The following is a 13548-nucleotide window of genomic DNA, read 5'->3' on the forward strand; positions in this document are numbered from 1 at the left end:
GATAGATCCGCTCCTTTCAGGAACAATCAGATTTCTCCAATTGTTTCCCAAGCAAAACTAAAGCATCTGTGCAATCGCTCAGAATTTTGCATATCTGTCTGAGTACACCTGTTTTTTATTAAGTTGTGTCTATATTTGATTTGTTTGCTCCTTGGATTAGCAATTGTAATTTCATCTTTGTGATTCATCACTGCAGGGCTTCACACTTTTCCCTAGAATAATCTACCAACAATTAATTATTTTTTGGTTACTGTTTGTTGTGTTGATTTATGGCTACTCAGACTGTGGGCTAATCAGTGGAGTCTGAAGAATGTCCTATTCTGTCTATAAAATTACTTGTCTCAAGTCTGTTAATGATGCCCCAAACTAAAACAATATGTACATCAGGGTGAGAATTTTTAACAACAAAACACTTAAGGTTCGATTCTACTTTTTAGGAGTAATGGACTGCAATGAATCTTCTGTTTAAGCATGCAATGTTTCTGTCTAATTAGCATCTAAATGATCCCCCATTGTTGTGAAGCTGATAATGGGCAAATGGGAGAAAAAGTGACATATGTGGGCAATTTCTTCCCCCCAAGTATGACCTCATAAATGAAATCTTGGCTGAAAAAGTTGATTTAACATTCTCTTGGCAGGCCTAACTTTGAAACAAGTAAGTCTGTGACTAAACCAGATGTTTTTATTGTACTTTTACTTATTTACGTCATGTGTTTGTCATTTCTCATTTGTAAACATGCTTCTTGAAAAGCTGTTTGTTGCTTATGACAAGTTTGGACCAGCCTCAGTTTACTTCCTTGTGTCATCACAGATTATGTACAGTGTGTTCCAGTCTTAAAATTCGGTTTATAACAGAGGTGATTCTTGCCCAAATCTCTTTCAGGAAATTTACTGTTTTATATGCAGCTTTCCAAAAAGATTATTTCAGAGGGAAATAAACACTCCTTGACTTTGGTATTCCAGAATATTTAGAGCCAAGTTCATTAGTGTCAAAATTTCTGCAATACTGTTTTTGTCCTCTGTACTGTGGTGATTACCTTTTTATTGGTGATTACCTTTTTCAGCCTTGCTGTCTCTAGTGATGATTCTTTCATCCACCTTCTGGTTTGCAGCATTTTACTTCTCCTCTTGCTCGTATATGCTGACCACTTGGACCCTATCCCAGCCACTCCCTAGCCCTTCCCCTCTGGCTGGACTTATTGCTCCTTTGTTCCCTCTAGAGGAGCATCCAGAACTGCTTTTTCCTTCTAAGTGTGCTTTAGCATTGTAGATTCCATAGAAAATACAATAATTCCCTTCATTCAAGTGTTTGTTGTTACCCAGTGTTACAATATGATCCAGCAGTCAGAATTACAGTATCATAGGTTCTGCAGCCTGCAGAAGACAAATGGAAAGCAGCATGTATTGTAAAATAAAAAAATAGTTAGTGTCATCTAAGTGAGCAAAAGTAGGGAATGTTTAACCACAGGTGGTGTGGAGTCCAACTTCCATTCTGGTAAGCATCTTGGAACAGCTACTTGTGTGAACAGGTTGAGTGCATGCAAGAGATTCTGGTAAATCACTCAGCTGTTTGAATGGAATTTTGTCACCTCATTTGGAACCAGTTTTCATCCTAGTTTATAGGATTGTACTATTACCTAAGTAGCAGGTTCCTTTACCTCACATACCTCTCTGGGGAATGCCTTGTGTCATTCATGACAACCATGAATACCTTGCAGAGTTCATGGGTCAGACAGCTATACTGGTAAAGGTAACTACTGGCAATCAGGATTAACAATTCCTGTGGCATGCAAGATAGAATTCCCACTCTCATATGCACCAGGTAGGAATGTTTACTTACACTGTTATTTACTACTGTGATGTTGAGTAACTATGACCATCAGGAAAACAGTAAATTTTTAAAAGACATGATGATTGTATAAAAGGAAATGGTCTGATAATTGGGTACATTTTGGAGGAACTGGAGGAGCATCTATATAGGGTTGTGTGCTTGTGTGGTGGTTTTTTACCTGTATGCCTGGATAGCCAGGTTGTCCAGGAAAACCAGCAAATCCTGTTTCACCCTGGAAAGGATCACATAAATATAATTTGATTAACCTGTTAAGACATTAAAATAATTAAAACCCTGTAAGGCAGTCAAACAATACTGTCACAATCTAATTGCACCCACAGTTTGTTTCAGAAAATTCCCTGGGTTTGTACAAGAGATGGTATGTTTTATAGACTCTCCTGTGTTAAAAAACCCACAACATGTATTACCAGGTAATTTAGACAGTGGTCAGCAGATTCAGCTTAGCTGGGGCACAGAACTAGCTCGAACACATACCAGCAGGCTCTAATAGACTGTCTGCTTAATACAGCTGAAATTGGTTTGCTGCCTGCTGAATGATCCTCTTAAACTATTACTGCATGGAAAGCAGCTGCATATCAGCTTCTCTTTTTATGATTTACTAATACACTCATCCATCCAGTAGTCAAACTCTTTAGGTAGGCAAAAGTAAAGACCGTAGTAAAACCTAATTTTGCAGATAAAACAGTCACCTGGAACATAATTCTAGAGGTGAATATCTGTACATTCGAGTGATTTATGAATGGCATGATCATTACCTCAACTAGATTTGAAAATAAGCTGGGGAGAGAAGATAGGAAAAAGGGAAAGATATAGATCTATATACATACATCTATTGTTCTTTACCCCAGTAAGATGTTTTAAGTTCACAAGTAAAATTTAGCAGACTTAACATCACAACTGGAATTTCTTGAGCCAGAAAGATGAATAAAACATGCAGATAACACAAAATTACATAATGTCACCATGGCAAACGAAGTTAACATGCTGCGTAACTTTTCTGTCATGCTGTATGTCTGTCCCACTAACTTTCCCTTCTCCTTGCAACTTCAGATTCCATAAGCAAATTTCAGCCAAATATCAAGAGAATGGCAGAAATTCAAAGCCACAGAGATCATACAAATTCTGTGGCAACAGGTAGCAGAAGAGAAAGGAAGGAATGCAATGTGAGCTATGAAGTATGTGGAAATTCCAAATCTGCACAAATCCACAGAAAACCAAACCTCACTGATCCCACTGTTCAGGGAGCTGCTTATACTTTATGCTTCGTACCTTCATTCCAGGAAAACCTGCAGGTCCATAAGCACCAGGATGACCCTGATAAAAGCAAGTAGAATGTGAGCTAAAACCTTAAAAACTTATTCAAAATTAAACCTATTCAGAACTGCTGAGCAGTTAACGTAACTTAGATAAATATTACTTGGGATATTTCCAAAAACTTTGCAAAGATTTTTCAAATAGTTGCTATGAGAAATGGACACAAATCTGAACTATAGATCAAAGCAAATCAGTCAGGTCTTCACTTAATTTTTTTATCCTGTTGCACCAAGCACAGCAGTTGAGGTGTTGCTCCATGTGAGCACCGTCAGGCAAATCAAGCACAAGCTGCTGTAAAAAAGTGCCATTGATACGTATGGAAAACACTAAAATTACTGTGTTAGTACTGTGCTACTCCAGAGCAGCTTTGTGCAGCTCTAAATATTTAGAGGATAACCCTGGAGATTTACTTTCTTTCCAAGGACAGAAAGTCTGTATGAGCTTATGTTTGTCTGAGACAGGGTGCGTGCCAGGGCAAGACTCCTAAATATTCTATAGAGGAAGCATGACAGACTAGTTAAAAAAAAAAATCCTTAAAATCTTTCTTAAGAATGCAAACTCAAATTGCCAAATATATTATGACTGTAATTATAGTGAATTTGTGATGTAATTTATTCTGTGACTTCCTTACCCGCAATCCAGGGAATCCAGGAAGGCCTTTTTCACCCTTTTCTCCTCTCCCAAGTATACCCTGGAGCATTCAAAATAGTTTATTTAAACAAGATGCTCAGCGAAGTGTGCCATAAATTTTAATAGTTGTGCATGTTTATTAAATGATATATATGGATATATATGGTTGATGGATCCTGTCTCCCTTGCCAGGCTCAGTCACAGGAGGTTACTTCATGCAGCATCACTAAGCAGTGCCTCAGTAACCCCAGCTATTTGAGGAACCTGCTCTGGCCTCTTCTCCAAGCTTCAGGTGCTTTCAGCTGCTGAATTTTTTTTATTTTTTTTTTTTAATTTCAGTTCTGTGCATCTTTTGAGCTGCATCAGTTGATTTCTCACCTCCTGCTTATGACTAACAAGTGTATTATCACCTACATGGACCAGTAGTACTGCAGCAAGCATATAAAGTCCATCTTTTTCAATGTAAATCTGATATAAAAAGAGCAGCTTTATCCTCTTTTCCAGTGCTAATTAACAGTGGTCTTTTTATGACGAAAATGAACTTCCAAAAACGAGTGCCAGACTTACAACTCAGATATGTGATGTTCAGGCTTCTCATTTCTTCTGCTTACAAAGCTAAACAAGATTTTAACATAAAGTACACTCATTCTTTTGTCCCCATTTATCCTCCATTTTTCTGAGATATGGTAGTTTCCTGCCTGTGGATTTTCCTCCTCCAAATCTATCAGCAATGAAGACTCTAGAATTTTTTGTGGCTGCTTCTGTTCTGCATCCAGGAACTGGCCCATCAATGTTTAAATTACTCATGCTGACAGAAAGAAAAGAAAATGTACAATAGACAGTAAAGAGCAACTCTCTCCAAACAGGTGGCTCTGCCTTTTCTACCCTTGAGGATATCCATAATGTGAAGTTCAATTGTTTCCATAACATACTGAGGTAAACATACATCATGCTCCATTAAGAACACATTTAGATCATGTCTGTGTCTCTTCTTGAGGAAAAATAATCTGTGCTTTTATTTTTTTCACAGTTCCAATCCACTATGTGTCAACAGCCCAACTGGAAACAAGGCTGACCTTTTGCTACCAGGCAACATTCAATAGGTAGGTATAAAACAGGCTCAGAAAGATTTTCCAACAGATTTTTTGCTCTCACATCGATTTAGGTGGTGATTAAATTTCACAGCAAAAATGCTGTGCTTTAAAAGATTAACATAATAACCAGAGAAGGACTTTGCCAGTACCACGGGGAAAAAAACCTCCCATTACTTACTTTGGGTCCACGTGGCCCTCTGTATCCTGTTACCCCAGGTAATCCTTTTTGGCCCTACGTATAAAAGGAGAGTTTTTGTGTATATTAATATGCCTATGTGCTGGTTAATTTTCTTTTAAGTCTTGGTCTGAAAAACAGTATTTTGTTAAGCATTGGGTCTGTTTCTCTAGGTGCCCTAGGCACAAGAAAAACATTTATGTACTGATCTTTATTTCTGTTAACACTGTCAAACCAGCATAATGACTGTGGGGTGAGATAGACGTATGTTTTCTCTTGCAAGAACCTGCAAATCAGGGCTTTGCTCCTACAGTCATGCATGACAGTAGTTCTTTATTGTTTGCTGCTCTTCCTGGTTGGATATAGGTATTCACAAATATAAATCTACACTTTTGTGCACAGCCCCAATCTGACTGGGATGCAGGGCTGGTTTCATGGTCATGGCCATGTAATGTGTTGCACAGCAGCATATGTCACACTTCCCAGCAACGTGGGGAGTTTATGTAGGTTCTTTTGGTCCTTTCCCTCTTCCTCACACACCTGTACAGAGCAGCCATTTGCATAATCAAAGCCTAAGATCCAATATGTGAAGCCTACCAGTTCCCTGAGCTGAGGCTGCAGGAACTGGCAATACCAACTTCACCTTTTTCTTTGTGTATTTGGGCAAATCAGACTTGAGGACGTAGTGGCTCCAGTACAGGGCTCTGTAAAGCAGATGGGGTTTTTTTAAACAACAGGGGTTACGAATATTCTAATGTTTTAAGCCACACAACTGTGGCTATAGTAGGTGTGATATTGAAGAAGTACAAGTTGCCCAGGAAAGTTGTGGGCACCATCCTTGGTGTTCTAGGCCAGGTTGGATGAGGTTTTGAGCAATGTGGTCTAGTGGAAGGTATTACTGCCCATGGCAGGTGGGTTTGGAACTAGATGATCTCTAGAGTATCTTCCAACCCAAACCAATCTATGATTCTGTGGTAAATAACAGGAACTTGCAATAAAAATTGACAACAAAATCCCACATATTTTTTATATTAAAAGAGCGCCCTAAAAGGGTTAGGGTTGATAGATCAAAACTGTACATTGGAGTATAGTTTAGCAAAGATGTGCAAAATTAAAAGTGTTAGAGAAGAGCCACAAGAGAGATTTAATAGCACAGTAATGAACTTTACCTGAAATGCCTGAAATATGATTTTCTAATGACAAAAAGTGAAGAAAACTAAAGCAAAGGCAGTATCTCCTTTCTGCATCAAGACAGTCTTCCCTCAAGCACATGAGCTAAAGTACACTTCGGGTCTCCTCTCCTGAAAGTTTGTGGGAAGGGTGCTGAACAGCCTTCAGGATTTCTGCTGAAGCTGATGGTTTCTTACAGAAACATAGATTTGTCTTATCCCATCCTTGCAAAAATTACATTGCAGGATTGTACTTGCCAAGTTGAGCACTGTTAAATACGATGACAAATTAACACCTTTTCTCCTTTGAACAGCTGAGCTCCAGGAGGTCCAACTAACAGTGGTAACCCAGGTGGCCCAGGAAGTCCAATGTCGCCCTGTGGAAGCCAAAGGAGAGACATTCTGGGCCATGAACTGTTTCAGTGAGACTCAACTAGTTCTCCTGTTGTGCTACAGCACTACATATTTCTGTACTCCTTGGAAATGTACTAATTAACTGCAGAGAAATAAAGGTTTGCACTGAGATCTGTAAACCTCTTTACCATCTTCCCAAGATAAGGTTGACAATCTAATTTCCTATTCTCCTCATTCATTAAAAATAATGTTATGGCCAAGGAAATAAATGAGAACTCATGGCTTCTGCTCCAAATCTGCTGTGCAGATAGTTAGAGGACTGTCAAATCTCTTGTGTATATACAGTTTCATATTCTAGACCAAAGCCTTTGAGCACAAGGCCTTGTGAGTGTAAAATGAAATTATTGATTTGCCATGGAAAGTTGTGCATGTTAGACACTTGCACAAATTCTAAGAACTGATTGGACAAATTCATAGAAGAAAAATCAAATATTCCCCATTGGGTCAATAAATCCTGAGTATACTAATATAGGTGGAGACTGGTAGAGGAACTATTATTATGTGTTTGTCCTTTTCTTACACTCTTTCCTTTGTATCTGTTGCTGGACACAGCAAGAGATGAGATTCAGTGAGTTCTGGTACAGGCACACTCACTGGAGGGTACTGGTGTGATTATTTAGGCAATGCCTGTACAGCAGGTAACTGCTATGCAAATGCTAACTAACATATTGATTGTTGCTTTTCAAAATCTCCAGAATATGCTTGATTCCTGCATGCAGCTCACTGAAGGAATCACTTCTGCACAGAATCAATTGATTCAATAACTTGTATTGCTCCTCCTTCCATTCTAACATGAGTAGCGGGAGCAAAAGCCACAAATGAATGAGTTCCAGGGAAGCCAACAAGACTCTATTACACTTCTAATTCTACAGCAATAATATATTTAATATTATTTAGTTTCTTACCGGCTCCCCCTTTTGTCCATCCACTCCAATACCTGGATTTCCCTAATTGACAAAGAATGTACACAGTTTGCACGTGATCAGAAAATGCTGATATTAGAATTTAATCAAGTAACTCTCATGAAAATCTTGGTAACAATAAACATAAGGAACACTTCAAATAATTGTATAAATTACTCCATTATTTCATAAAAACTTCAGAAGAAGTAATTGCCTACCTGTTGACCTGGCAAACCAGGGTAACCTGGAATACCCTTTAAAAGAGAGTGAAGACAAGTTAGTATATCTGATTTAGAGACAGCTTTGCTTTGAAAATTACCTGCTCTTGCCGGTAGGACCTAGCAGCAGAATTTTCCCTTGGGATGTACCTATCCCAAAGTGCTATTTACTTCACTTGGTCACTGCTTTCGGGATGGCTGAACTCTGTTTTCCCCCTTTCCTGTCTCCCATAGGTGGTCTTGGGGAAAGGGAATAAGCAGAAAGCACTAGCAGCATTCCACCATGGCCACGGACTGTCAGGATGAAATGTGTTCATGCAGACATGGGAAGGAGCAACATATGCTCCAATTCCTCAACTTCTGAACTCATAAGGTAAAGAAAAAATCCATTTTTTTTTTTATCACCTGTCTCAAAAATTATTTCTAGGCCTTGATTCACATTAAGGCAGGTTCTAAAATTGCAGAATTCATGCATATCCAAAAAATATAAGGCTGTTTAACTGTGTTGATCTTACAGGCAAGCCTGGATGGCCTGGGTATCCAGCTGGGCCCGTTGTACCTCTTGACCCTCTAGGTCCCTGGAAAAGATGGTGAAAGGTCTGTTTGTGAAAATACCAAGAACTTGACCCTTTTTCCACAAAACCAGCCCCTCCAAAATGCCTACATCACATGGACTCAAGTCTGCTGGCCTGTGGATTCCACCCATGGCCAGAAGCTTTTACCACGCCTGAAACCTCATTGTGACTAGAACAGCTCAGCACCAGTTTCTGGGTAACACTGGAAAGATACTGGACAGTTATATGTTATTAATGATTTGAAAGCGTACTTTGTCAGCAATTGTACTACAATGTGGTGAGCTGATACAGTTCATCAGTGAATACCCTTGTGAAGAGCATAAGAGAAACCCAAAGCCATTAAGAGCGTGATTCTGCAACAAAATTAAGCTCTCTCTTCTTTTTGTGTTTTTTATGGCCAGAATAGTGTAGAAGAAGGTGTCACATCTCTACTCATCTTGAGCATCATGAAGAAAATATTCTGCAAACTGTGAGTACCAGGGCATCAGCTGCTCCATACACAGCTAATGCAGATGGGTACAGCCTATTTCTCATCCTGTTCAGTCAGCAGGAACTGGCTGTGGGGCAGAGTAGAGGGACTTTGTGCTTCTTAGACTTTATTCTGGAATTCTGCTATTTAAGGCAGGCAGGGAGAAACCCCAGTGTTTGTTACTATACCAAAGAGGAAAATTTTAAAGATCTTCAAGCCAAAAAGTAGGTACAGAACCTACTGACTGTACTTACAGGCATGCCAGGGGGGCCAGGATCACCTCTCTCTCCCTGTAATGACAATCATTTAGCAAATGAGTCAGCCCAAGCTTTGTTGTGGGTGTTTTCTATCTTTATAGATATTAAGATCACAAGCTATCTGTTTCAGTTGTATATGTGGTTTTAATCTTATTTTTTGCATCAAGCTTTATTAAATAGTGAGGAGTAATGGAACAATTACATTTACCATATATGTTTCCCTGCAAGTTATGATTTTTCTTTAAATCAGATACTTACTGGAGGTCCTTTTCCAAAATGTGCAACATACACTGAATTTCCTTTTTCTCCTTTTTGCCCTGGATTTCCCTTTAAAGAAAAAAAGTCTCTTAAAACATGATCCACTTACTGATACTCTACATTTCCATGGAGACTGAATTATAAGTTCTCAGGCTGTGATTTTCTGCTGCCCCTACATCACAAGGTGATCCACTAGGATCATGTATGATCATTTTGCAGTTCTTTTATCTATCAAGACCCTTAAAAGTAAAATTACCTTCTGTACACTTGAGCAAACCAGCTCCCCACAGCTTCTGGACTCCTGCCCTGTTAGGTGCTTCTTTGCTCTTGGCTCTTGATTATGCTACACTCACAAATCTTGCCTTTATCAAGCCTATCCCTATGCCTACCTTTTCTTTCAGTGAGGCAGTGACTGTAAGTGTCAGTAGTCTGCCTTCTTCCAAAGTTCATGTTGTGATTTAGAAGAATTTAGAGTGATTCTGCATACAATTAGAAAAATAAAACTATGGACTGTATTAGATGCATAATATTCAATATTTCCATCTATTAGGAAACACATTTCAGTCTATTAAAAAAATCTGATGCCTAAAGGTCCTGGGTTTTTTTAAACTAAATTCCCATGGTACTTGCTGTGGGGTCCTTTATAAAACTTTGCTAAGTTTGGCACCTTCAAAACCTCAGACTTAGCAAGAACAGGTGATTTCTTCAGCAAAATTTAACTGTAGTGCTCAATTTACTGTTAAGACCATGATATGTGCATATCTGAAGAACAGATTTATAAAGACATTGTTTCTGGAGTTTTCTCATTTGAAATCCAAATGCAGTGGATATAATTTAACTAAGCTAACCACTTAACTATTGATTTCAATAAAATGGGATACTGTTAATGCCTTTAAGACTGTACAGGTTTTCTGATATTATACACTGGCTACTCAAATCCCGCAGCTGGAATGAAACAGGGAAGGTACTTATCCCTAGAATGGTACAATAAAAAGAAGAGTTACAGCTGGATATAGCTGTACTAGACTGGATACAGATTACAGGTAAACAACAGCTGCTAGGGAACACATTACACAAATAAAAAATTGTATTTATCTTTGGTTATTTTATATGTGCTCTCTGGAGTAGTAAAACATCTTTGTTAGATTCAGTTTATCTTCTACGTGAATTAAGTAAGGGCTTACAAATAGGAACTACTTTCTTTTCCAACAAGTTAACAGAAGTAAAGCTGATGAATATGTACATGGTGTTGAATTAAATTATACAGGACAATGTTATAAATAAGAATAACCTAAAAATCTTAGCTGTCATGTACAGACAGGTTGGTACTTGGTGCAACAAATTGATTTAAAATAGGCAATGTGCACAGAGAGGTTGGAATAGCATTCTTGTACACAAGAAAATGTGGTTACTATGTCTTGTCTTTCTGAGTAGCTAAATTAATTTTCACTGGAATTTTAGTATGCATATCCAAGGCTACATGCCTATTGTGTCTCTCAGTTTTTGCAAAAGTATTTTGCAAATATTTTTCTAGGTCTGTCAAAGAGCATGCTCCTGAAATTGGCAGGATTTACACTGTAATTTGTCCCATGTCTCATTTTTCCTTTATGTCATTTGGCTAATTACAGAAAATAAAACTCTCTTTTGAAGGCCATAATAAGTAAGAAAATACAGGTAAAATTAGAGTTTGAGCAGAAATCCTTTTTATCATTTGGAAGATTAATGAGTTACTTTCAGAGGTATAACAAATGAGGTTATCATTAAGTTTTTCATAATGTTGTGTATTTTATAGCATTTATTACAAGTCCAAGACTGAAATGGTATTTTATTATAATTGCTATATTTTTGGATAACATCTTTTCACTCTGGCACCCTCTGCACATTTTTTTTAATGTCTGACTTCAGCATCTTATTTAGCTCCTACAAAACACATTGGATTTTTCATGTAAATTGCAGTTAGTTTAATTGTTTTACTTGGAAAATTTCAGGGAAGCTCTTAGACCAACTAATTAGCTATTATTCCTTCAGAACTAAAACTTGTTTCCATGAAAAGTCAAAGACTGGGGACTAAACCAGCTCAGCAAAATTTCTTTGGAGCTTCAGTAATTTATGTTGCTTACTGACATGAATTTCTTTTATCATCATTAGTATAGCACTGCTAACAGAGCTACCTAAACAATTTTATAATGCTTTCCAGTTTACCAGCAGAAGTAAGCAAATATTAAAGAGCTCATTTTAAAGATTTTTACTGTGAAATGATCTACATATACAGATAAACACCCAGGCAAGACTAGGTGTGCACAGAGCAGTCATAGATAGATATGTGTAAAAAGTGGCACAAAATCTTAGAATGTAACAGGACTTAGACTTGCTGAAGCTTCCACCTTCTGCTAATTCATCCCATGTATGTCCCTACTATTAAGGTTTTTGAGAAATTTCAAGTCCTGATGAATGGTATGATGGTTTCAACCTACTCCTCCTCAGCTGTACTTCAGTGCCCAGTATTGGCACTGGTGTGGTCACACACTGGGGAAACAAGGCAGAATTTAGCTCTCAAGGCAGCCATATACACTTCAAGGATATAGGAACTTATTTCACATTCAAGCTTAAAGTTAATTTGTTAAGGCATTGTCTTTCACTCCCATTAAGCTGAGTAAGAATGCCTGGGAATCCCTGTGCAGTGCAAAGCTAGTGCCACAGTCTGAAACTCCTTTCACTTTGAGAGCTGTTCTCTGGGAGGGGAATGCACATGGACAGTGTTCATGGACGGCAGGAAAGCCTCTCACGTACATAAGGACCTCTTGGTCCCATGTAACCGTTTTCGCCTGGAAATCCTGGATCTCCCCTTGAGCCATTGCAGCCATCTAAACCATGCTTGCCTCTGGGTCCTTCCCTTCCTGGTAATCCCTGAAAGACAGTTTAATATTTATTAGAAATGCATCATGATCAATGGGGAATTGTTTCTTAAGTTAACAGAACAGTTCAGAAACAAATACCTCAGATCAGAATCAAAGGACACGTCACAGTGCTCCCAGTTTCATACTCTTTGCATTAGAAATGTTTTATATTCTGAACAGATTTTTTTTTCTGTAGAACAAATGATATAAGTTTTTTGTTTGTTTGGGTTTTTTTGATGCATAGCAAATATAGCAGGGACAGCACTGGTTATGAGGACCAGACTGAACTCTCACTTGAGTCAAAAAGTAATGTGCTGTCTTCTCAGAGAATGCACACTCTAACTAACTATAACCTTTTTTGTGCCTGTAAAGAAAAGCTGAAAAAGCCCCCAAAAGTCATCTCAGACAGCCTTACATTTTTAACTGATAGGATAAAACAATGAAAAACAGGACACAGCTCAGCTCAGGCACAGAGTAATATCAGAGATTGTGACTTTTCTAACCTGGCAAGAGCTAACCAGGGTCCAGATAAGGATTAGTTCTACTGCAAATTAGGCACTGGGCAATACAAACAGTGAGATTTTCTTGGAATGATCCTGCCACTGGAGAAAAAAATTATTTCCATAGAATTAAACATTTTTGTAAGGGACAAATACTAATTTTGACCCCAAAATTATTTCTTGGGGGGGTTCTGAAAAATCATCAGGAAAGTATCCTGGTCATTTGCCTGATATGTTTTTGTCAATTTTAACTTCTTCCCGTCTTTAAGGTTCTTCATCCCAATTTGTGGACACCGTTTTTTAATTGACATTTTTCATAAAAAGTATATGCATTTTTTGGGAACACTTTTTTTTTTTTTTTTTTTTGGTGCCTCCACATTATACAGACATTCTGGCAACAGCCCCACTGTCAAGTATGGACAGCTGACAAGCAGATGCTACAACACCCACTCAGTTTTTGGTTCTGTTTTCACTTTCAAAATTCAACATTTTAACTTTGATTCATATGAAACTAGTAAGGACATAGGAATTCAGTTCTAATAGATACAGTATTTTGAAAAATGCTGTATGTAAGATGTTATCTCTTTTACCACACCCATTTTCACACTGAGGAAGACATTCTGCAAAATATATAATCACATGCTTATAAAGATATATTTAGGAGCCACTTTGCTTATTCAGTCTCTATTCAGGCTAAAATTAATGGGCTCGGTGGCTGTTTTTTCCTGCAAAAGGACTACATGGAAAAATCAGAACCTTTGAATAGAAAACAGAAACATCATTTGAGATACATCACTTGAGATATTGAGTACATTTGAGGTATT

General features: G+C 38.0%; 1 protein-coding gene across 1 annotated transcript in view; it reads right to left on the reverse strand.

Moving 5' to 3' along the window:
- COL4A4 (collagen type IV alpha 4 chain) overlaps nt 1–12215 on the reverse strand; it is a 38408-nt gene extending 26193 nt beyond the window's left edge. Inside the window, exons 1-11 of the mRNA XM_039380563.1 lie at nt 12118–12215; nt 9328–9396; nt 9067–9102; nt 8284–8346; nt 7769–7804; nt 7554–7595; nt 6531–6611; nt 5069–5122; nt 3798–3857; nt 3122–3166; nt 2010–2063 (exon numbers count right to left, since the gene is read on the reverse strand). Coding sequence (XP_039236497.1) covers nt 2010–2063; nt 3122–3166; nt 3798–3857; nt 5069–5122; nt 6531–6611; nt 7554–7595; nt 7769–7804; nt 8284–8346; nt 9067–9102; nt 9328–9396; nt 12118–12138 — 561 coding nt within the window. The 5' untranslated portion in view covers nt 12139–12215. The remainder of the gene's footprint in view (nt 1–2009; nt 2064–3121; nt 3167–3797; nt 3858–5068; nt 5123–6530; nt 6612–7553; nt 7596–7768; nt 7805–8283; nt 8347–9066; nt 9103–9327; nt 9397–12117) is intronic.
- Between the last annotated feature and the right edge of the window lie 1333 nt (nt 12216–13548).

Source organism: Pipra filicauda, unplaced genomic scaffold, assembly GCF_003945595.2.
Source record: "Pipra filicauda isolate LSUMZ 115617 unplaced genomic scaffold, ASM394559v2 scaffold199_size1391877_pilon, whole genome shotgun sequence".
In the NCBI taxonomy this organism is placed as follows: Eukaryota; Metazoa; Chordata; class Aves; order Passeriformes; family Pipridae; genus Pipra; species Pipra filicauda.